At 34.1% G+C, this 25890-nt stretch overlaps 1 protein-coding gene across 1 annotated transcript; it reads right to left on the bottom strand.

Moving 5' to 3' along the window:
• Positions 1-25890, bottom strand: C2H5orf15 (chromosome 2 C5orf15 homolog). Its single transcript, XM_031953061.1, has 3 exons — positions 25662-25890; positions 7547-8055; positions 1-2483 (listed from the first exon to the last, which is right to left on the bottom strand). The coding sequence occupies exons 1-3, from the start codon at positions 25825-25827 to the stop codon at positions 2352-2354; spliced, it is 807 nt and encodes a 268-aa protein (XP_031808921.1). The 5' UTR covers positions 25828-25890; the 3' UTR covers positions 1-2351.

Here is a 25890-nt window from a genome sequence, read left to right as displayed (position 1 = left end):
TACAAGGTTATAACAAAACTAGTATTTTATTTGCACTGTTGATACACCATGCCTCTCAGCACCACTGCCCAATGATTTTCAGCACTTTTTCTGATATCTGCTTCACTTTCCACGGGATAGCTGTTTTTTCCTTAGATCTTCTTTGTAAACCTTCTCAACCAGGCACCTGATCTGGGCCTGCAAATGAGGACAGATGAAGAACTGGAAAGGGGAGGAATTATGACTTATATGGTAAAGAAAGATTTGAAAGTTCATTTCTAAATTAAGAACTGCCATTAATTTAGATAACATGGGACAGTGTGGTGGGCTTATATGCCACAATATATAACATGTTTTACTCCATATAATGGTCTGTAGAAATGCACCAATATTGACTACCTCAATTCAACAAAAATTAGACAGTTGCAGAGTATTTCTTTTCACATCGGCTTGCTTTTCCTTTCTTCCTATGTCACCCCCATTTAGAGATGCTTAATGACAATCTAGTACTCTTCATCTAGTGAAACTTGGAGACTCTGCTTAGAACTTTTAGCTTTCTCTTTCATTGTTATTTGGTTCAATTACCATGTGTGTTCCTGGGCTGAAAGAAAGGAACGTGAGAAGTCAAGCAGGAATGGTCTCCTGCTTAATGCTGAAGAAACTATGAAGTTCAGAAGCAGAAATTCTTACACTGACTTACAGACACTTCCCCACATCCCACAAAGTCAGAGTCTGAAGCAATAGCAACAAACTTATTTATCAGGCAGAATACCTGCTATAATTACACAGAATAAAATACTCTTTAATAAATTCAGTCTGCAGCCAAGTCACTGAGCTGTTTTTCCCTAGATTATCTGAGACACTGTGACTAATAGTATTTGAGTTTAACTTACTTGTTAGCACACTTTACAAAGTTTATTTAAAGTAAAGTGTTCTATAAAGTTATGTGCAACTAAGTTATTGCTTCCTAACAGCAACGTATATGCTGAAATGCTACACATAACACAAGTTGTGACATCATAGATTTATATTCTTACTATTTATTTTAAAAAATTCAAAATAGTAAATGATGCAAATTCAAATATAATAAAAATTACTCCAAGAAAATAGTTCTGACATATGACATTTGTGCTTCACTTTCTCAGTATTAATAAAGTATTCAACTGAAGGAATTAAGCTAAACTGCTTCATCTGAGTAAATAAGAGAGCCCACCTACTAATTATTTCCATGGTTAATAATTTTAAAATATATCTGAGAGCATCCTCTCTCCAAAAAAAAAAAACAAAAAAATCAAACAATGATTCTTATGAGTCACCTTCAGTTCAAATCACTTCTCTATAATTTTGATCATCACTAAGAGGTGTACAAAAATAAAATCAGTCATTTTCTTTTATCTGTGAAGTAACAAGATGACACATTAAAAAAAAGTCCGTGTACCCACAAAAAATCTATTGACTTAATTCAGATATAATTTGAATATGACAGACATGGGAAGATGCACCCTAATACAAGATTTATCCCAAATATCTCCCACAAGATCTTATTATAAAATAACTACTTAATAAGTATAGTTTTATAGCAATCCTTTCTTTGCCACTGAGCTACCACCTTGGAACCCTGAAGAAGCCAATAAGTTCCAATTATATGGTAACTCATATTTCACACTTGATCGAAAATTTCTAATTCTAGATTTAATTCAATAAGCAAAGGATAAATTAATTTCCTTAACTCTTAAGTGACGAAATTGTGATTATAAAGTCTGTCATGCCAGAAATTTCAATATATTTGGTGTATTATCAACTTGAAGTTTTGGCCTAAATGAGCAATCCCAATGTCTAAGAGTACTGCTGAAGTCGTCTAAGAAATATCTAAAGTATTTTTTCCAAAAGAAAGTTCTATTTAAAATGCAGAACATTTATTTCTGTTATGTCCATTTATATTAGTTTGAAAGCACAAAGAAATCTGTGCTTAAAAAAAGGATCAATATTTGGCTATCAAAGAAACTGCTGCAGTGATGCTAGACTATTTTAAATTGACATAAATATTTCAAGGGATTTAAAAACTAGCTTCACTGACATTTTCAGAAGACACAGCATAAATAAACCTGAAAAAAAAAAAAAAAACAGGGTACACAAGATAATATTTAGCTTCACACTTTCAATATCAGATTCTGAATTTAGCTAAAAAAAAAGATAATAATAAAGATTAAAAATTATACACATCCCTTATTTCCAAACTAGCATGACAAAATGAGAGAGATGAACCTCTCATTTATGTACCAAATTGTCTATGGCAAACATCTGCATAATATGATATAAAAAGTCAGACAAAGAAAATGACTAAATAAGTAACCTCAGAAATCACAGTATTTTCAAAAAATATAATCATTAGTAATCTTCAGAGAAGGCATAGCCTCATTAACATTCTGATCTAGCCGATGATATTCCACAGTTTTGGAGCAAAGACCATCACGCCATTTTCTGCTCTGAACCATTAGGAAGATCTGAAATAAAACAAAATTATTTAAATGAGCAAATGATTACATAGAAGCAGAAAGTAGAGCTTTGAATAATTAATAAATCCTCCATCTCTCTAATAATAAAATATTTTGTTCTTTTCTTAAAAAATTACAGTATAATATTTTGATATTTAAATATGACCCTGCCTAAAATTGTTTTTATAAATGAATACATACTGAATAGTAGTAAATGGCCACAAACAAAACTTGAAACCTTTCTGCTCTGTCAACTAACAAAACTGTGTTTTTCTATAACTACATTTTAAATTTAAAAGATATTCTTGTGATAAAACAACTAAAATACTGATTACATGAAACATTTAGAAAAAAACCACATAGACATTATTTGCCTTTCTTCAGTGCTTTCTTTATTAACTGGTTCTCTGGAAGTTGGGGGATTTTTTCTGCCCTCTATTTTTCCTACCTTACCCATGTACAATGTTTGTGTGGAAATGAAAGAGAAAAAAGGGAAAACAGAAAGAATTACATTCTAACTTATTAAAGACAAAACAAATTAGTGTTTGAATTTTCTATACAATATTTTGTCTAGAACTTATGGTACTGCAAAGAATTCAGATGCTCTAAACATACAGATCATCACATACTATGTACAACCCCTTTGTCCTCATGTAACCTAACATGTCATTTAAAATATGGGAGAAAAATTGCCCAGGAACACTGGAAAATAGTATGGCAGAAACTAAGTCAACACTTCCACCAAAATAATGTTCAAATGGGTACATGATTTAGGCATAAAAAGTATTACTATACGCAAATTAAGAGAGGAGAGCAAGAATTGTTTACTTCTCAGATCTTTGGAAAAGGGAGGAATTTATAACCAAACAAGAAATAGAGAACATTATGAAATACAAAATGGACAATTTTGATTACATTATATTCAAAAATTTTTGCACAAAACCAATGCACAAAACAAGATGAGAAGAGAAGCCAGAAGGCTGGGAAAAAAATTTTACATTAAGTGTTTCTGATAAAGGCCTAATTTCTAAAATATAGAAAGAATTGAGTCAAATTTATAAGAATAAAAGTTGTTCCCCAAATGATAAATGGTGAAAGGATATGAACAAACAATTTTAAGATAAAAAGAAATTAAAGCCATTTATAGGCATATGAAAAAATTCTCTAAATCACTATTGATTAGAAAAATGCAAATTATAACACCTCTGAGTTAGTACCTCACACCTATTGGATTGGTTAAAATGCTCAGAAAAGATAATGATAAATGTTGGAGGGGAAGTGGGAAAAATGGAACACTAATGTATTGTTGGTGGCGTTGTGAACTGATCCAACCATTCTGCAGAGCAATTTGGAACTATGCCCCCAAAGGACTATCAAACTTGTGCATAGCCTTTGATCCAATAATGCTATCTACTGGGTTTATATCTCAAAGAGATCATAAAAGAAGGGAAAGGATCCATATGTGCAAAAATGACTGTGAGCTCTTTTTGACCTTTTTGTGGTAGCAAAGAACTGGAAAGTGAGTGGGTGCCTATCAACTGGAAAATGGCTGAATAAATTATGGTATATGAAAGTAACGGAATATTATTGAAATATTATATATATATATATATATATATATATATATATATATACACAACATATATATATATATCATATATGTGATATATATAAATAAAATGAAATTATGAGCAGGCTGATTTCAGAAAAGCCTGGAAGAGAATTACATGAACTGATGGCGAGTGAAGCTAGTAGAACCAGGAAAACAGCAAGATTGTGTAATGCTCAACTAAGATAAACTTAGCTCTTCTCAGCAATTTAGTGATTCAAGGCAATTCCAATAAATCTAGGATGAAAAATGCTATCCACATAGAGAGAGAACTATGGATACTGAATATGTATCAAAGCAAACTATTTCCACTTCTTTTTCTTGGTTTTTTTTCTTTCTTGTGGTTTTTCCCTTTTTTTCTCTCCCAACATGACATATATGCATGCAAATGTGTAAAAAAGGAATATACACATGTATAACCTAAATATATGTGTGTGTGTGTGTGTGTGTGTGTGTGTGTATCTCAAAAAATAAAATATGGGACAATTCAATGTGACACTTGGTAAATTTAGAGGCAAAAACTTGGAAATTTTTCTCAGAAAGATTTCCTAAGGGAAATTTCCCCAATCCATATCAATTAATAAAAGCAAAAATCTTCAAATTCAGAGAATTTAGAAGGTAAGCAGAAAAGTATATATATCAAGTGTAAAAGATTTTCTTTATCCACAAAGGATAGCAAAGATATGGGACACAAGCTAACAAAGATAATCGGATCAAATGATTTCTTAAGGATGGAAGATACATCAAAGTATTTGTAGGCATCAAGGAACAGCAGAATGAGGATGGGAGAAGAGGAAATTTGTTTACAGAATATAAGATAGACTGGGATCATTTGGCATGAAGAAAGATCACATCTTCATGTAAGATTGGGTTGAAGGAGAAGATAATAAGAAAAGGCAACTGATTTGAAAGTTGGGAGCGAGTAGGAGGATCTGGATGCTTTAAGTCAGGGATTGATTAGCTATTTCAAAATGGGCTTAATTTTAACTCATACTCTGAGGGAAAGTAATTGGCTAGCCAGGAAGCATGGTTTGGAAAGAATTCAAAGCAAGAATAGCATGACATTAAAGATAAATGATAAGGAAATGGACAAAAAATAAGAATGGAGTAAGGTTATGGAAGTTTCTTCTCAACTCTATTCCTCTGTCAAGGAATAACTTATTTTACACGATTCCTGGATGAAATATAAGAAAGAAATAGAAGGAAAACAACTTCTTCTAAAAAGCCATTACAAAGTAACAAGACCGATGTGGAAGGTTCTGACAAAGGTATCTGAATTAAGAAAGGGAAAGGTTAAATAAACAAAAGAAAGAGTAAACAATAATAAAAGTATATCCAAGGTGTCTGAAATTAGTCAAGATAATGGGAGAGAGAAAAGCTTGTTATAAGCAAAACAAATGGAGAGCAATTCTATTTATGTAAATAGTTCATTTTTAAAAGTCACAAATTTAATAATTATAACCTTAAATATTTAATTATCATTTGATTCCCCAACAAGAGGAAAAAACATAAGCAACTGATAGAAAATCAAAGTTCACTACATGCTGTGTGTACATTTTTAGTCATTTGTGTATATACATTTTTAGACATTTAAAATACTTTAAATATCTATGTTTTGTATATTCACAGAACCCTAAATTCACGTATACACACAAATGTAGTTATTTAGTGCTTCAAATGACTAAAAAAGGCAAGAATTGCAATTATAATTTCAAATAAAGTATCAATAAAAATGAAAAGTCAAGAGAGGAAAATAAGTACTTAAAAAATACTATAATGAAAAATTAATATTAATGTACATGTACCAAATAGCATAGACTCAATTTTTTAAAGAAAACCTAGGGAAAAAAAAAAAACATTGATAGAAGACATGAATATTCCCCTCTTAGTTAAACAACTAAAGGATAAACAAGAAGAAAACTAGAGAGCTCAATGGCATGAATGACCCATAACTTTAAATAGGAATATTAAAGTGTACATATACTCAAGACATCCTAAAAATGCAGTTAGTACAGTTTTATGTTACTAAAATGTATTAAGCTTTAATAATTTAAAACTGCATTAAAACTTTTTGTAATGCCTAGTATATCAACAATATGCTAAAACAAAAAGAAATTATACAAATATATAAAGAAAAATATATAATAAATGGTCCTTTGTGGACAGAAAGACAGCATAGCATAGTGAATAAAGAGTCCATCTCAAAGCCAGGAAAACCAGGGTTTAAGTCCTTTCTCTGAAACATTCTAGCTATGTGACTGTGCTAATAAATTACTCAACTTCTCAGTGCTCTAAATAACTCTTTCTAAGACTATAAATTCCAGTGAAGGTAGATTAACAGTGGGAATTTCCTTATGTGGGAGTTTCTTATGCCAAAGAAATCACAGATTCAGTTCAGTCTCCTTAAAAGCATAATCCAGTCAAATTAATAATGAATAAACTAAAACTATATATGAGAAAAAAATTCTAACATAGGGCAGTTTTCAAAGAAAATTCTGTAATTCTGGAACTTATATTAATAAAACAAACAACAATAAGTGTGAATTAAAGCAACTAAAAATACTACAAAAAATTAACACATTAGGAATCTGAAAACAAGAGCAAAAGGAGAAATATTAAAAAGTGGAGAAAATAAAAATTAAAAGCTGCTATTTTAGACTATCAAAAAGTCAATGTCACTTGACAACTGAATAAAAAAGAGAAAGTAAAATGATATTAACAAAGAAATGAACAAGAATTCACAACAAAACTTTCAAGAAATTATTAAATTATTAAAAACTACTAACACAATACATGCCAGTAATACTGGGAATTCAAAAGAAATTAAAGATATGAAAAAAATATAAAATAAGAAATAGATATTTTAAACCTATTCTTCTTTTAAAAAAAATTTAAAAAATCAAGCCATGAATGAAGTGCCAAAGTAAATTTAAAGGTATAAAATGCTGAATTGTTTTAAGAAAATGAATTCTATAACACTAGTCATACTTAGTTTATATAGAAAACATTTTAAAACTCTATTTACTTTGATCATTAAAGATCCAATTTAATTCTCAATCAGAAGGACACACATGTTATCATGTTGGGCTATGAGGTTTAATACACACACATACAAAACTGGAATGCAGATATATAGATTACTGATTAGATATCCTTAAATTTTACCTTCAACCAAGTTCTTGCAAAAATATAACCATCGATACTAGTCACATTTCCTAGCACTATTATTTCAGTCTCACTACATTTAGTTTAGTCAGAAAAGTTATAATTTCAAAAACTCTATTAAGGAAATGTTTCAAAGATTTAATTATATGAACAAAAAGTGAAAATAAATCTCTTCAGAAGTAAAATTGTACATAGGTAACATGGGTCAAGACACAATAAGTAGATATTTAACAGTACTTGGGGAAAAAACTTGATTCTGACATGCAGTGGTAGAGGTGAAGAAAATTCTCAAACTCACCTTTCTTTTGTTATGATATGTTATATAAACAATAGCAATCAAAAGAGCAAAAATAATGAGATGAAAAAAGAAATGGCTGTCTTCCTCTTCTATATTTGATGATGGAGACTTAAAGGATTTTGTCTCATGAAAACTGTTCAGATTAACAGTCTGTTCAAATCCTGCATAACCTGTATTTTCTTGCATTTGCTCATCGGTATCATCTCTAGAATTTGGAGTCCAGTCATAGTCTTGTTCTCCATAATCCCCATTGTCCAAAGGATCCTTGGTTACAGATGGAGAACTGTTTAGTGTAAGAAGTTCCTCTTCTTCTATTCTAGTATCTTCAGTAGCATCAACTTCTATTTGAGGCATGGTAGTAGGTGACAGAGAGACTACAGATGTGATCACTTCATTTTTTTCTGAACTGGGCACAGAGGTTGGGATACTGGTGGTGGAAACATTAGCTCTAGTATGGTTAGCTGTTGACTCAGTTTCCACAGTTTCTGAGGTTTGTTTCACAGCTGATGCTAGAAACGAATGAAAAATAGGAAACATTAAAATGTGAAGTCTACTCTCATATGCACAAGACTGAAAGCATTACTTACTTATATTTCACATAGGCCTCTTATTATATTATTCATTTTACTCAATTGCTATAGTTTTAATTGTTCAGACTCCACTAAAGTCTTACTGGCCTGAAGGAAAGAACCCATTAAATTACATATCCTTGAAGTTGTAAAGTTAATTGACCAGCAAAGGATATGAACAGACAATTTTCAGATGATAAAATTGAAACTATTTCTATTCATAAGAAAGGGCATTCCAAATCACTATTGATCAGAGAAATGCAAATTAAGACAACTCTGAAATACCACTACACACCTGTCAGATTTGCTAAGATGACAGGAAAAGATAATGACGATTGTTGGAGGGGATATGGGAAAACTGGGACATTGATGCATTGTTGGTGGAATTGTGAACGAATCCAACCATTTTGGAGAGTAGTTTGGAACTATGCTCAAAAAGTTATCAAACTGTACATACTCTTTGATCCAGCAGTGTTTCTACTGGGCTTATATCCCAAAGAGATATTAAAGAAGGGAAAGGGACCTGTATGTACAAAAATGTTTGTGGCAGCCTTTTTTTTAGTGGCTAGAAACTGGAAATTGAATGGATGCCCATCAATTGGAGAATGGCTGAGTAAATTGTAGTATATGAATGTTATGGAATATTATTGTTCTGTAAGAAATGACCAGCAGGATGATTTCAAAAAGGCCTGGAGAGACTTACATGAACTGATGCTGAGTGAAATGAGCAGGACCAGGAGAACATTATATACTTCAACAACAATACTATATGATGATCAATTCTGATGGACCTGGCCATCTTCAGCAATGAGATGAACCAAATCAGTTCCAATAAAGCAGTAATGAATTGAACCAGCTATACCCAGAAACTTCCAAGAAAGAACTCTGGGAAATGAGTATGAACATAGAATTCCCAATCTCTCTATTTTTGTCCGCCTGCATTTTTGATTTCCTTCACAGGTTAATTGTACACTATTTCAAAGTCTGATTCTTTTTGTACAGCAAAATAACTGTATGGACAGGTATACATATATTGTATTTAACATATTTAATATGTATTGGTCAACCTGCCAGCTGGGGGAGGGAGTGGAGGGAGGAGGGAAAAAATTGGAACAAAAGATTTTGCAGTTGTCAATGATGAAAAATTACCTATGCATATATCTTGTAAATAAAAAACTATAACAAAAATTAAAAAAAAATTTAATATACACTTTAAAAAAAAGAAGAAGAAGAAATAACCAGCAGGATGAATACAGAGAGGCTTGGAGAAACTTACATGAACTGATGTTAAGTGAAATGAGCAGAATCAGGAGATCATTATACACTTCAAGAACAATACTATATGAGGATCAATTCTGATGGAAGTGGATATCTTCGGCAATGAGAAAATCCAATTCAGTTCCAATTGATCAGTGATGAACAGAACCAGCTATACCCAGAGAACAAACACTGGGAAATGAATGTGGACTACTTGCATTTTTGTTTTTCTTCCCAGGTTATTTTTACCTTTCTAAATCTGATTTTTCTTGTGCAACAAGAGAACTATACAAATATGTACACATATATTGTATTTAAGATATACTTTAACATGTTTAACATGTATGAGACTGCCTGCTATCTAGAGGAGGGAGTGGAAGGAGAAAAGGGAAAGCTGGAACAGAAGTGATTGCAAGGGACAATGTTGAAAAATTACCCATGAATATGTTCTGTCAATAAAAAGCTATAATAAAAAAAAATTTTTTTTAAGTTAATTGACCAGAACTAGTTAATAAGGCTCTAAAGATTCTCTGAACAACCAACAGTAAACTAATTTTTTAGTGTTATATTACTTCTTTTTTTTTTTAAACATCACTGTTATTTTCCTGTAGTCTACCTCCTCCCCCCAAAATAAAACTTTCTTCTAACAAGGAAGTAAAGCAAACCAATCTGACACACTGAACAAGCCTTGACAATATAAGACTTACTCTCTATTGCTGTAATCTATCATACCTCTCCTATTAAAAAGATTAAAGTATGCTGGGAGGAGGGGGTATTTTATTATCAGTCCTCAGTAGTCAAGATTGATCAATGTACTGGTATGAATCTTTTATTATTATTTTCCTTTATATTACTGTTACATTTTTTTAATTACAGTATTTCCTTTATATTGTTTATATAAGTTTCTTTGAAATTGTCATATTCATTATTTCTTACAGTGCAATAGTCCATTATATATACATACCACAATTTGTTCAGCCTTTCCCCAATCAATAGGTAAGCAAATATGCTTCCAGTTTCTTGCTATCACAAAAAAGTTTAAGTAAATTAGAAATCAAAGTATAATAATTGCTTTGTCAAATACCAATGCACTATATAAGTGGCTTGTAAGAGAGAAATCTCCAAGAATGTAGGACAGGATGACTCCAAACTATTCTGGCATCCATAAATGAAGCAAAAGATATTTTCACTCTGTCAAAATGAGAATAAGGGGGAAAAGCTCAAATAAACCCCAACATAACTTTTCAAAGGAAACAAATACTTATTCTAGAGCAATGGTAACTAATTTCCATCAAGAGAACTAAACAAAATTTCACAGACCTATTGGAGAGATGTGCTATAAGTATCTCTTGACTGAAAAAATAATAAGCTATTATGAATTTGATTGGCTGTAAATGAATTTGTGGTTTATTACTTACAAGAAAAATTATATTTAGATACAGATATTTGAGCTATCTAAGCTTTTTTAGATATTCCACTGAGTCATTCTAATGAGATGTCTAGTTTTATTTTGTAGTTTTTGTACATGAGATATCTAGTTAAAGCAATGAACATTTTAAATTTAATGATTTCACGAATGTATTTATGAATTCTCTTAAAAGCTCTAAAGTTCCAACGTTGGGAAACACTAATCAAGAGGTTTACTCTGGTTATGGAAATAAGACCTATGGATACATCACAGAAATAAAAAGTTACAGCATTAGCAAATGAGAGGAGCAAAGGAAAAAATATCTTTCATATCTACAGAAAAAGAAAGAGTACATGACTAAACAAGGGTTCGAGAGGATCACAAAAGGACTAATCTGGTTATATAAAATCAAAGTTTTGTACAAACAAAACTAGTACAACTAATATTAGAAGAGAAACAGGTAAACCAATTTAAAAATATATCTTTATAGCAAGTTTCTCTGATAAAGATTTCATTTTCAAGAAACACATACATACACACACTCCTGATTCAAATGGGTAAGAACTATTCCCCCAAATGGCAAATGATCAAAGGAAATGAAGAAGAAGAAATTCAAGCTATAAATATCCACATTAATAAGAAATGTTCCAAATTACTGGTGTCAAATTCAAGCAGAAATGGATCCCTATGGCCCACATACTGGCTTATAAAACCACAAATTAACATTATCCATTTTGCATTTTCATTTATTTTGTTAAACATTTCTCAATTAACATTTCAATCTGGCTGCCTGCAGCTGGTGAGAGTTAGATACTTCTAAATCACAGATTGTCAAAGAAATACTTGAGGCTGTACTCATCAAAGCAGCCAGGTTGACCAAAAAAGGGGGGAGAGTGATTAACAAATATTGGAGAGGCTTAGGGATAATAAGCACATTATTGATGTTGGTGGGACTGTGAATTACTCCAGCTATTCTAGAAAGCAGTTTGGAATTATGATCAGAAAACAACTAAGCTATGTATAATCTTCGACCTAGTGATACCACTACTAGGCCTATACCCCCAAAGAGATCAAAGAAAAAAGAAAAGGAAGTATATATATTAAAATATTTATGCTAGTTTGTTTTTTTTTTTACATTGACAAAGAACTGGAAACTTAAGGGGTACCCATCAATTGGGGAAAGGCTGAACAAATTACAATATATGAATATAAAGGAATATGATTACAGTAAAAGCAATGATGAAATGGATGATTTAGGGGGAAAAAAAACCTGAACTTATATAAACTGATGCAGAACAAAGTAAAGAAGGCTTTTATAAATTTATGCAGAGTGAAGTAAGTGGAAGCAGAACACTTTATTCAATAACATTATAAACTTTGAAAGACTTAAGAATTCTGATCAATACAATGACTAACCATGATTCCAAAAGGTCAAAATGACATGTCAAACATTTCCTGATAGAGAAGTAATGTTCTCAGGGTATAGTATGAGGTATATTGATATAAATATACACACACACTCACACACACATGCATTTATTTGTATGTATGTGTGTATATATGCACACATATGTGTATATGTATGCATAATTACAATCAATGTGGGGATTTCTTTTGATTTTGTGGGTGTGTATATATATATGTGTGTGTGTATCCATAGAGAGGGAAGGAGTACTAGAATCAGCTGAGACTGATTTGATGATTGTTAAATTTTCAGTGTGAACATTTTTAACTCAGTCAAGGCAATCTCTACAAATCAAAATATAATTATTTTTTAGACTATTTAAATTTTAAAAAGTGGTAATATAAATTAAACTTAAAAAGGTATGTGCTTATACATATCTCCCTCACCCATCCACCCTCCCTAAAAGAAAAACAATTACCAACACAGTCCAGGAAACAGAAAACTGCCAAGGCAAGGGAGAAAGGCCCAATAAACAAAATAGATCCTCCACATGAAAGACAGTCCTTACAAATGCAAGTATAATCTATGTAAAGTACTACTTTTTAACCAGAATTAAATGATAAACTCAGAATTTTTTTTATCATAAGTAAAATGGGGTACTTGACCCACTGTACTTCATAAAAAAAATTATTAATTAACCATGACAAATTTGTAAATCATAAATCTCAAATCTGGCAACATAAAGTGAAGCAATCAAAAGTTATATCATTTAAGGTTTACTCAAGCACAAGGCTAATGAGGCTAAGATTATAGCTCGCATTAGAGATCATTAGAGCTGAAAGGGACTTTAACATTCATCTAAAGCAACCCTTTTATCCCTCATATTTTATTCCACATTATCTACAATAACTATCTGCTGTCTCAAAAATAAGTGCTAGAAGTGGCAAAAGTTTCTGGGTAACGGAAAAGTGTGAATGACAAAAGAGCAAACCATCTTTAACCACTGGATAAAGAAATTAAAATCCATGTCTAAGTGGCAATAGTTTGGTATTACTTGACCCTTTATACTTTAGATTTCATTTTAAAACAGATGCACTTTCCAAGTAATATTGTATATTATTTTATCTGTCTATATATCTTTATTATTATAAATTAACCCCTGCGAGAAGTTAAACTTTATGTCTCCTCTAATGCCTAGAAGAGTATGATGCAAGAATACACATTTAATATGGCAGAAAGATATTAGGGGATGGGAAGCCATGCAATCTCTTCTATTATTTCCCCAGAAGAAGCTAAGATGACAAAATGATAATTATGATACAATCAATCACAATTACATTCTGAGACAGTTATTATCAAAGGAGCTACACAAAAATAGTATATATAATTCTTTTTTTCCTCTTTTCCTCTATTCTCATTATATGCCAACTCTGCAAAAAAAGAAACTGTAAAGTTATAAGACAACAATGATAAAAATCACAGCACATGCTATATTTACATATATTACTCTTTTCCTTCACCAATGTACCATCTTGGATGGGCATAGACAAATGCTTAGCTATTGTAAGGCCAGGTTTGAAAACAGGAGGGACTAAAAGTTGAACAGTTCTTATAGCAGTGAAGTTAACCAATGATGCATGAGGTCTGGAAAGGAAAACACACTATAAAATCTGAGGATGGTCCAACGACGAGCCTAAGTAGGTTCACTACTAAAGGACTGTCTGCCAAGTAATGGTGGAGTTGTGAAACCACAAAGTGGGACTACTATCTTCATCGTGGTAGGAACAACTGAAAAATCACAAATATTTAGAATACATGTTATATCTTTATTATCTTTCAAAGTAGGCACATTTAAAATGTTGACATGTTATTTTTTATATGTTATTGGGTGTAAGTATTTAAATCTACCACCAATTTTTAGTAGCCCTGGAAAAAGTAAACAGAATAGGTTTACTCTCATCTAAACTACAAAAAGGGAAATTGAGAGTCCAAAATAAGGTTATTTCCCTTAAAATTTAACTTCCTTGGGGGAAAAGATTATTCCCTTTTTTCTCTATGCATACACATCCCCTAGATCTGTGTTATGTTCACAGGAAGTACTTAGTGAGTTTTTTCTATGAATTAACTTAGCATGTTAGCTCCTGTCATAGCCAGTCCTCCATTATACTGATTACACAAATTAAACCAAAAAATTTGTTAGTTTTCTATAGTGTTGCAAGGATGGCATCTCTTTAAAATACCTGTCATCTTCTCCCCAATACCTCATGCTAAGACTCAGGAAAAGCATCTTCAAATAAATAGAGTCTGTCAGGCTATTTGTCCTATAGCAGAAAGATTAACTTTGTTCTATGTGGTCCCAGAACCAGAAATAATGAGTGGAAGTTGCAGAGCCAAATTCAGACCAGATGTCAAGAGAACACTTTCAAACAATTATAGTTAACCAGTAAGTAGAATGGACTGCATCAAGAAGCAATAGGTTCCCTTTTTGAAAGAAAAGGGGAGGGGGGAGAGGAAGAAAAGAGAGAGAAAGAAAGATAGAAAGAAAGAGGAAGGAAGGGAGGGAGGGAGGGAGGAAGGAACAAAAGGGAAAGAAGGAAGGGAGAAAGAGGGAGGAAGGGAGGGAAGGAGGGAGGGAGGAAAGGAGGGAAGGAGAAAGGCAGGGAGAGAAGAAGGGAGGGGAGAAGAGGGAGAGGAGGGAGAGGAAGGGGGATGGAGGGAGGGAGGAAAGGAAAGAGGGAGGCAGGAAGGGAGGGAGAAAGAAAGGGAGGGAGGAGAGGGGAGGGAGGGGAAGGAGGGAAGAAGGAAAAATTCTATTTATTAAGCATAAGATTTCACTTAGGGCACATGTTACATATATAACATTTGTTCAAAATTTCAAGTTATCAATTTGTAGTTTACTATGGGAATCACTGGAATGCTATACTTTCAAAGTTATGAGCCCTACATAACTCAAAACCTGGAAATTAAACACCCAAACTAAATATTTATACTAAACTAGATTTTGCTTCAAAGATATATAATTTCCCTGGTGTGAATATTCACTCTGCCTACCAATGTATTCTGAAACCCACTATGCCTTGAGTAAATAAAACCTGCTGAAGCTGGAAAGTCCAAACTAATGATGTACTTCTTTGAACTTAACTATTCTGATCTGGAAAAGCAAATATGTAGACTATTGCCGAACTCATATTCAAAGCCTTGTTCAATTCAGTAGGACTTGCCAGGAGTCATGATCTACTGTAAAGTAATATATCAGATATTATAGTGAATCAAGTCATGCATAGACTTCACAAAGAATATTCACATGTCTAATAGATCTTTTTTTATACAAACACTCAAGTCTGTGTGTCCTGTTTGGTTCAAAAGTCTGCTTCATGTAGAAAAAACAAAGCTCAAGTATCAAATGGATTGAATACTATAAAGTTGCTGAATAAAGTTATATATATTAAAATTGTTAAAATCCTCACTGCTGAGCTTAACTCCACTGATGGTGAAGAAAAGCAGGGACTCACTTGAGCTCTCCCCAAGCCCTTCAAAACCCATTTAAATAATGCTTCAAAACAAATTTTGGAGTGGCAGAACTCACAAAAAGCAGTTTTCTAGCCCAAGACAATTTAGGTTAATAAGAAAGGTCTATTATACAAGAATGAGTGAAGCACAGGCCATACATACCCCACCAAACCAGCAGGCACTGGAAGTTTGCAGTAGCTGGCAGTTTCCAGATTTCTCAGCCCATAGATAGAAAATGGGTCAGACAACTGATCAGAAAGTTATAACAATCCCTTTACTAGCATCAGGATGCTTTGCCCATATTTGAATCTGAGTTGTAGTCCTGGATTTTAGTCCTAGTACAGCAAGGAGTACTAGCATATCAGACCTTATGGCTAACAAATAGAAAGAACAAATGGAAAAAAGATATAAAAATTCCCTGAAGAAAAGAACAATTTAAAAAGTCAAATTGGCTAAAGAGAAAAGAAGGTACAAAAGTTTAATGAAAAAATTTATTCTTTAAAAACTAGAATTAGGCAAGTGAAAGCTAATGATTTTATGAGACACCAATGAAAAAAATAAAACAAAGCCAAAAGAATGAAAAAATGTGCCCCCCCCCCAAAAAAAAAAAAATATATATATATATATATGAAATATCTCACTGGAAAAACAACTGATCTGGAAAACAGATCCAGAAAAAAGAACTTAAAAAATTATTGAACTAGCAAAAAAAAAAACTTGCAAAAAAAAAAAAGTATTGAACAATCTAAAAGCCATGACCAAAAACAAGGGGGGGAGGGTTGATCATCATCTTTCAAGAAGTTATCAAGGAAAACTGCCCTGATAATTTAGATCCAGAGGGCAAAGTAAAAATTGAAAGAATCCATCAATCATCTCCTGGAAGAGATCCCCAAATAGAAAGTCCCAACAATTTACAGCAAAATTCCAGAGAAAACACTGCAAGTAACCTGAAACAATTCAAATATCAAATATATCACACAAAGTCAGTTATGATACAAAAGATCTAGAGGTTTCTGGAATGGAGGGCTTAGAAAGGAGCTAGGATTACAACCAAGAATCGTCTACCCAGAAAAAGTAAGTATAATCCGTCAAGTATAATCTGAAAAACCAGATATTCAATAAAATAGAGGACTTTTTTTTTTAATAATTATAACTTTTCATTGACAGAACCCATGCCAGGGTAATTTTTTACATTATCCCTTGCACTCACTTCTGTTCTGACTTTTCCCCTTCCTCCCTCCACTCCTTCCCCCAGATGGCAAGCAGTCCTATACATGTTAGGTATGTCAGTATATCCTAGATACAATATATATGTGTAGAACCAAATAGTTCTCTTATTGCACAGGAAGAATTGGATTCAGAAGGTAAAAATAACCTGGGAAGAAAAACAAAAATGCAAACAGTTTACATTCATTTCCCAGTGTTCTTTCTTTGGGTGTAGCTGCTTCTGTCCATCATTGATCAATTGAAAATGAGTTAGATCTTCTCTTTGTCAAAGAAATCCACTTCCATCAGAATACATCCTCATACAGTATCGTTGTTGAAGTATATAATGATCTCCTGGTTCTGCTCATTTCACTTAACATCATCAGTTCATGTAAGTCTCTCCAAGCTTCTCTGTATTCATCCTGCTGGTCATTTCTTACAGAACAATAATATTCCATAACATTCATATACCACAATTTACCCAACCATTCTCCAATTGATGAGCATCCATTCATTTTCCAGTTTCTAGCCACTACAAACAGGGCTGCCACAAACATTTTGGCACATACAGGTCCTTTTCCTTTCTTTATTATCTCTTTGGAGTATAAGCCCAATAGCAGCACTGCTGGATCAAAGGGTATGCACAGTTTGATAACTTTTGGGGCATAATTCCAGATTGCTCTCCAGAATGGTTGGATTCGTTCACAATTCCACCAACAATGCATCAGTGTCCCAGTTTTCCCGCATCCACTCCAACATTCCTCGTTATTTTTTCCTGTCATCTTAGCCAATCTGACAGGTGTGTAGTGGTATCTCAGAGTTGTCTTAATTTGCATTTCTCTGATCAATAGTGATTTGGAACACTCTTTCATATGAGTGGAAATAGTTTCAATTTCATCATCTGAAAATTGTCTGTTCATATCCTTTGACCATTTATCAATTGGAGAATGGCTTTATTTTTTATAAATTAGAGCCAATTCTCTCTATATTTTGGAAATAAGTCCTTTATCAGAACCTTTAACTGTGAAGATGTTTTCCCAGTTTGTTGCTTCCCTTCTAATCTTGTTTGCATTAGTTTTGTTTGTACAAAGCCTTTTTAATTTGATGTAATCAAAATTTTCTATTTTGTGATCAATAATGGTCTCTAGTTCATTTTGGTCACAAATTTCTTCCTCCTCCACAAGTGTGAGAGATAAACTATCCTATGTTCCTCTAATTTATTTATAATCTCATTCTTTATGCCTAAATCATGGACCTATTTTGATCTTATCTTGGTATACAGTGTTAAGTATAGGTCAATGCCTAATTTCTGCCATAATAATTTCCAGTTATCCCAGCAGTTTTTGTCAAATAATGAATTCTTATCCCAAAAGTTAGGATCTTTGGGTTTGTCAAACACTAGATTGCTATAGTTGACCATTTTGTTTTGTGAACCTAACCTATTCCACTGATCAACTAATCTATTTCTTAGCCAATACCAAATGGTTTTGGTGACTGCTGTTTTATAATATAGTTTTAGATCAGATACAGCTAGGCCACCTTAATTTGATTTTTTTTTTCCCATTAATTCTCTTGAGATTCTCAATCTTTTGTTCTTCCATATGAGTTTTGTTGTTATTTTTTCTAGATCATTAAAATATTTTCTTGGAAGTCTGATTGGTATGGCACTAAATAAATAGATTAGTTTAGGTAGTATTGTCATCTTTATTATATTCGCTCGGCCTATCCAAGAGCACTTAATATTTTTCTAATTATTTAAATCTGGCTTTATTTGTGTGGAAAGTTTTTTTTTGTAATTTTGCTCATATAATTCCTGACTTGCCTTTGGTAAATAGATTCCCAAATATTTTATGCTGTCGTCAGTTATTTTGAATGGAATTTCTCTTTGTATCTCTTGCTGTTGGATTTTGTTGGTGATGTATAAAAATGCTGAGGATTTATGGGGATTTATTTTGTATGCTGCAACTTTGATAAAGTTATGAATTATTTCTAATAGCTTTTTAGTAGAATCTCTGGGGTTCTCTAAGTATACCATCATATCATCTGCAACAAGTGATAGTTTGGTTTCCTCATTGCCTACTCTAATTCCTTTAATCTCTTTCTCCACTCTTATTGCCAAGGCTAGCATTTCTAATACAATACTGAATAATAATGGTGATAGTGGGCAACTTTGCTTCACTCCAGATCTTACTGGGAAAAGTTCTAGTTTTTCCCCATTGCATATGATGCTTGTTGACGGTTTTAAATATATGCTCTTGACTATTTTCAGGAAAAGTCCATTTATTCCTATCTCTCAAGTGTTTTTATTAGGAATGGATGTTGGATTTTATCAAATGCTTTTTCTGCATCTATTGATATGATCATATGGTTTTTGTAAGTTTGGTTATTGACATAGTTAATTATGCTAATATTTTCCTAATATTGAACCAGCCCTGCATTCCTGGTATAACTCCTACTTGCTCATAGTATATTATCCTGGGGATGATTTTCTGTAATCTTTTTGCTAATATTTTATTTAAGATTTTAGCACCAATATTCATTAGGGATATTAGTCTATAATTTTCTTTCTCTGTTTTCAACCTACCTGGTTTAGGTATCAGTACCATGTCTGTGTCATAAAAGGAATTTGGTAGGACTCCTTCAATCCCTATTTTTTCAAATAGTTTATATAGCATTGGAGTTCATTGTTCTTTAAATGTTTGGTAGAATTCACATGTAAATCCATCTGGTCCTGGCGATTTTTGATTAGGGAGTTGGTTAATTTATTGGCATAAAGTTGGCAAAGTAACTCCTAATTATTGCTCTAATTTCCTCTTCGTTAGTGGCGAGTTTTCCCTTTTCATTTTTAAGACTAACAATTTGATTTTCTTCTTTCCTTTTTTTAATTAGATTTACTAAGGGTTTGTCTATTTTGTTGGTTTTTTCATAGAACCAACTCTTAGTTTTATTAATTCAATAGTTTTTTTTACTTTCAATTTTATTGATCTCTCCTTTTATTTTTAGAATTTCAAGTTTAGTGTTTGACTGGGGGGTTTTAATTTGTTCCTTTTCTAGCATTTTTAGTTTTAAACCCAATTCACTGACCTTCTCTTTCTCTATTTTATGCAATTAGGCCTCTAGAGATATGAAATTTCTCCTTATTACAGCTTTGGCTGCATCCCACACATTTTGGTATGACGTCTCATTATTGTCATTTTCTTGGGTAAAGTTATTAATTATGTCTATGATTTGCTGTTTCACTCAATCATTCTTTAGTATGAGATTATTTAGTTTCCAATTTTTGGGGGGGTCTATAAAATAGAGGACTTTCAAGCATTCTTGATGAAAAGACCAGAGCTGAATAGATAATCTGACTTTCAAATATAAGATTTAAAAAAAGAATTAAAAAGTGAATAGGAAAGAAAAATCCTAAGGCATTAAATATGGTTAAAAATTATATTTCTACAAGGGAAGATAATACTTATAAGTTCTAAAAACTTTCTCATTATTAGGATAGTTAGAAGTACATAAAAAGAGGACATGAATATAAATTGAAAATGATGGGATGATTATTTTAAAAAATGAAATTAAAGGGTGAGAAAAAGAATGCACTGGGAGAAAAGAAAAGGAAAAAGTAGAATGGGGTAAATTATCTCACATAAAAGGGGCATGAAAGAATTTTTACAGTGGAAGAGAAGTTGGGGTAAGTGAGAGGAAGCGAATGAACTTTACATATTAGGTATAGAAATCTATCTAACCCTACAAGAAAAGTAGGAGGGAAAGGGATGAGAAGGCTGGGGCAGAGGGAAAATGAGTTGAGAGGAAGAAGGAGTGCTAATATCACAGAAAAGGAAAATGACAAATGCTAGAGAGGATTTGGGGAAATTGAGACCCTAATGCAGTATTGGTAAAGTTGTATACTGATCCAACCATTCTGTAGAGCAATTTGCAATCATGAAGGCTATAAAACCACATAAGCCCTTTAGCCAAGCAATACCACTACCAGGTCTATATACCCAAAAGATAAACAAAAATTAACTGGACCCGTATGTACAAAAATATTTATAGCAATTCTTTCAGTGGTGGCAAAGAACTGAAAATTGAAGGGATGTCCACCAATTGGGGAACTGCTAAACAAGTTGTATAAGATTGTGATGAAATACTACAATGCTATAAGAAATGATGAGAAAGATGCTCTCAGAAAAACCTAAGACTCACATGAACTGATGCAAAATAAAATCAGCTGCGGGAAAACTGGGACATTGATGCATTGTTGGTGGAATTGTGAACGAATCCAACCATTTTGGAGAGTAGTTTGGAACTATGCTCAAAAAGTTATCAAACTGTGCATACCCTTTGATCCAGCAGTGTTACTACTGGGATTATATCCCAAAGAGATTATAAAGAAGGGAAAGGGACCTGTATGTGCACGAATGTTTGTGGCAGCCCTTTTTGTAGTGGCTAAAAACTGGAAACTGAATGGATGTCCATCAGTTGGAGAATGGCTGAATAAATTGTGGTATATGAATATTATGGAATATTACTGTTCTGTAAGAAATGACCAACAGGATGATTTCAGAAAGGCCTGGAGAGACTTACACGAACTGATGCTGAGTGAAATGAGCAGGACCAGGAGATCATTATATACTTCAACAACAATACTATATGATGACCAGTTCTGATGGACCAGGCCATCCTCAGCAACGAGATCAACCAAATCATTTCTAATGAAGCAGTAATGAACTGAACTAGCTATGCCCAGAAAAAGAACTCTGGGAGATGACTAAAAACCATTACATTGAATTCCCAATCCCTAAGATTTATGCACACCTGCATTTTTGATTTCCTTCACAAGCTAATTGTACAATATTTCAGAGTCTGATTCTTTTTGTACAGCAAAATAACGTTTTGGTCATGTATACTTATTGTGTATCTAATTTATATTTTAATATATTTAACATCTACTGGTCATCCTGCCATCTAGGGGAGGGGGTGGGGGGGTAAGAGGTAAAAAATTGGAACAAGAGGTTTGGCAATTGTTAATGCTGTAAAGTTACCCATGCATATATCCTGTAAATAAAAGGCTATTAAATAAATAAATAAATAAAAGCAAAATAAAATCAGCAGAACCAGAACTTTGTATACAGTAACAGCAATATTGAATGATGAGCAATTGTGAATGACTTATCTATCAGAAACACAATAATTCAAGATAATTCTGAAGGACATATAATGAAAAATAATATCTATCTTTGGAGAAAGAATTGATGAAGGCTGAATATAGACTGAGGCATACTTTTTAAAATTTTCTTTTTTTTTGGTCTGTTTTCTTTCACAACATGACTCACATGGAAATATGTCTTGCATGATTACACATATATAACTTATCAAATTGATTTTCTTCTCAAAGAGGAAAGGTAGGGCAGGGAAAAGAAGGGAGAGAGAGAATTTGGAACCCAAAAGAATTTTTCTTTTCTTTTTTTTTTTTTTTTGGGCTGAGGCAATTGGAATTAAGTGACTTGCCCAGGGTCACACAACTAGGAAGTGTTAAGTGTTGGAGGCTAGTATGAACTCAGGTCCTCCTGACTTCAGGGCTGATGCTCTATCCACTGCACCACCTAGCTTTCCCCCAAAAGAATTTTTTAATGAATTCTAAAAAATGTTTTTATATGTTAATTAGGGAAAGAAATAAATGATAATTCACTCCTGCATTTCCAAGTTTAGTTCAAATGTCACCTCCTAGAGATGACCTGTCTGGGGAACTAACTGGCCCAGTGGATAGAACATTTGCTCTGGAGTGAGAAGCCAAGTTCAAATCTGGCTTCAGACACTAGATATTAGATCCTGGGCAAGCGACTTAAACTTACTGGCTTCAGTTCCTTCATCTGTAAAAGGAACTGGAGAAAGAAATGTCAAATTTCCATATCTTTGCCAGAAAACCCCTAAAAGTAGCCACAAAGTGTTGGACAGACAGAAACAACTCAACAACAACAAATTCTTCAATTCATCTTTCTTATCTTTCCTCATATCCAATTCTAATGTTCCAAGTATCCATGCTATGGTACAACTTTCTATATTTGTTTAATGACTCAATCTTTACATAAAATTGCCTTTCTTCATAAAATTTATGAGTCCATATTTTGGGATTCTTTCTAAATGAATAAGCTCGTTTATTTTGAAGGCAGTTCTATTTTGAGGTTCCTTCAAACTAAAATTTGAAATGAAAGGAGCACTTAATACTAAATCAAAACCAGGAAAATTTCCATTAATCAGTTGGAAGAACTGAGTTTCTCTTAAAAGAAACAATAATAATTTCTCTTAAGATTTCCTACGGAACATACACATTTAAGAATAGCTTTTCTCAGACAATTTAGTAACCCAAAAGTTTAATCTAGCATCACTTGAGAAACAGGGATAAAAAGAACTTCAATTAAAAACACAATGCATCATAAAAGTGAGACTTGAACCTGAAAACTCTGCCCATTGTCTCTCATCTTAGGCTTAAATAGAGGCCTGTTAAACTAAAATGAGATTCTAGTTTTAGGGTCAGGGAGACTCCCTGCAAGGTGGGTGGATGACTGTCTCTTGACAGTAGTGAGCAAGTATAACAGTTCTGACTCTTTATTGTTCCTAATTGATAATCCAAAAAGGCTTGGGATCACCCTGTCCCAGAAGTTTCTGTACAATTCACAAAAGATTACTTAGCTGATTTATTTTCTCATGCCACAATTTGCAGATTTTCCAAGAGTCTTTTTTTCATATAATATTTATATCTATAGCTTGTGTTCCATCTACAATATTATATTATCACTGATAAAAAGTGAAATATAATGTGTGCAAAGTAACAACATTGTAAGATGATCAGCAGTGAATGACCTAACTATTCTTAACAATTTCCAAGACAATCTGAAAAACTTATGCTGAAAAATGTTATCCATACTCAAGAGAAAAAACTAATGATGTCTGTGTAGAGGGCCGGAGCTCTGAAAAGATATACTTGAATCAAGGACAGCATGGTACTTACAGTTAAGCACCTACTCAGTGTGAGATAATGGTTCCCTACTTAATGTGATGATGATGTAATGGTTGCCCACTCTCAGTGTGTTGTAGTGATATAATCATTCTGTGGTATTTAATGGACTCCCAGACACACAAGGCTCTTTCAGCCACAGACACACAGAAGACTTGACCACCCTCATGGTGGCTCTCCTCCCTTCATCACATTTCTTTATTTTATTTTTCTTGAGGGTTTTTTGGGAGTGGGGTCTGGTTTCTTTCATAAATATAAAAATTATGGAAATGACATGTATAATATACACTGAACTGCTTGAATTTTCAATAAGGGGAGAGGGGAAAAGGGAGAAAAGGAAAGAATCTAGAACTCAAAATTTTAAAAATAAATTTTAAAATGTTTTTTTTTCCTATAACTGAGAAAAAATAAAATACTAAATCAATTTTTTAAATGTTTAAAAAAAAAAAAAAAGCAAGCAATTCCTCAATTAAAGTCCCAAGAAGGCCCCCTCTATTCATATAGACACAAAGCTCCTCCCTAAAAATTTAGGCCCCATGTTGTATGCCCTACCACAAATCTGCCATAGCCTCACAGGCCTTTTTCATCCTAATGCCACGCTATTCTTGCTTCTCCTGGCCCTTGACACAAACTCACAATTGCAGAAGTTACCTAATCCAAACCACAAAAAAAAGGAAATCCTTGCTACTATGAACATATCTGACAAACTGTCATGCAGTCTATGCTTGAAGATATCTAAAAAAAGGTCAACCCTTTTGGGAGCCATAATCTCCCTTTTGGACCACTTTCCCTCACATTAAATCTAAATAAATTTGATTCTTTACAACTTCCATCCAGCGTTCCCAATTCTTTCCTGTGTTCAAAAACAACAGACAGGCTCCCCATCTCTTCTCGAAGTTCCAGCTTATCAATGTTCTTCCTGAACTGTGGAGCACAGAATTGAACGCCATATTTCAAGTATAGTCTGACTAGGACAGCCATCTCCTTATTCCTGGAAGTAATGTTTCTGATGTAGCTCAAGGTCCCATTAGCTGTTCGGCTTAATATCAACCTTAATTCCTCCTGGGGTGGGAGCTTGAGGGAGGACATCGCCACCGTCCTGGCCCCTCTTCCCAGACCTCACAATGCCCCCAAATTTCGCTTCTTCCTAAGCCTGACTGCTCGTTCTGAACCTCTTTCCAACCCAAAACTTCACCCCGCTCCCCCCTGGCCTTACTCTAAAATGTGTCCTCCTCCGGCGTAGGCGTACGTACATACATACACACACCCACTTCTCTCTTTCTCTTCCTCCCTCCCTCTCCCTTCCGTTTTCTCTGTGATTGCAGCTCTGGACTCTAAAACCCTAGTTTTACGGTGCAGGGTCCAGCCTCTCCCTTCCCACCTGCCTTAGTCACTCCCGGCCTTGCGCTCCTTCCCGCCCCCCGCTTCCCAGGTGCCCTGCTCTCCCCCCCCTCCCCCCCCAGTCTCGGCTGGTCCTGGGTCCCCTCCTCACAGAGCCCCCACCGAGCCCAGGCCTCCCACACACCCTCCTTTGGTTACTCCAGGACGCTTCCTCACAGACCCCTCCCAGGTCACTCCCCGACCCTTCCCCACAGATGCTTCCCCAGTCAGCCCTGGCTCCTCCCCCTAGCTCGAGGACTCCCCCGACCCGTCACGGCCCGGACTCCGCAGGCCCCGACAGCCTCCGGGCCAGGCCGGCCGCCAGCTCTCGGTTCCCCCAGACCCCTGCCTTGCGCCCAACCGGCCCTCACCGCCGGGCAGCTCCGGGGAGGCGAGCGGCAGCAGCAGCAGGAGCAGGAGGACGGGCGAGGCCCGGGCTGGAAGGTCAGGACGGCGGCGCGAGGACTCGCGGAGCCGAGGCGGGGGCCTTTCCTGCAGGGCCCCCTCCATGGTCCTGCGGGCGGGAACACCAGCCATAGCCCGGACAGGCGGAGCCGACCCGAGCGCCGGTTGCTAAGGATTGCGTCTCCTGCGTGGCGA

Source organism: Sarcophilus harrisii, chromosome 2 (genome assembly GCF_902635505.1).
Source record: "Sarcophilus harrisii chromosome 2, mSarHar1.11, whole genome shotgun sequence".
Classification (NCBI taxonomy): domain Eukaryota; kingdom Metazoa; phylum Chordata; class Mammalia; order Dasyuromorphia; family Dasyuridae; genus Sarcophilus; species Sarcophilus harrisii.
This window is presented reverse-complemented; position numbering and strand designations above follow the sequence as displayed.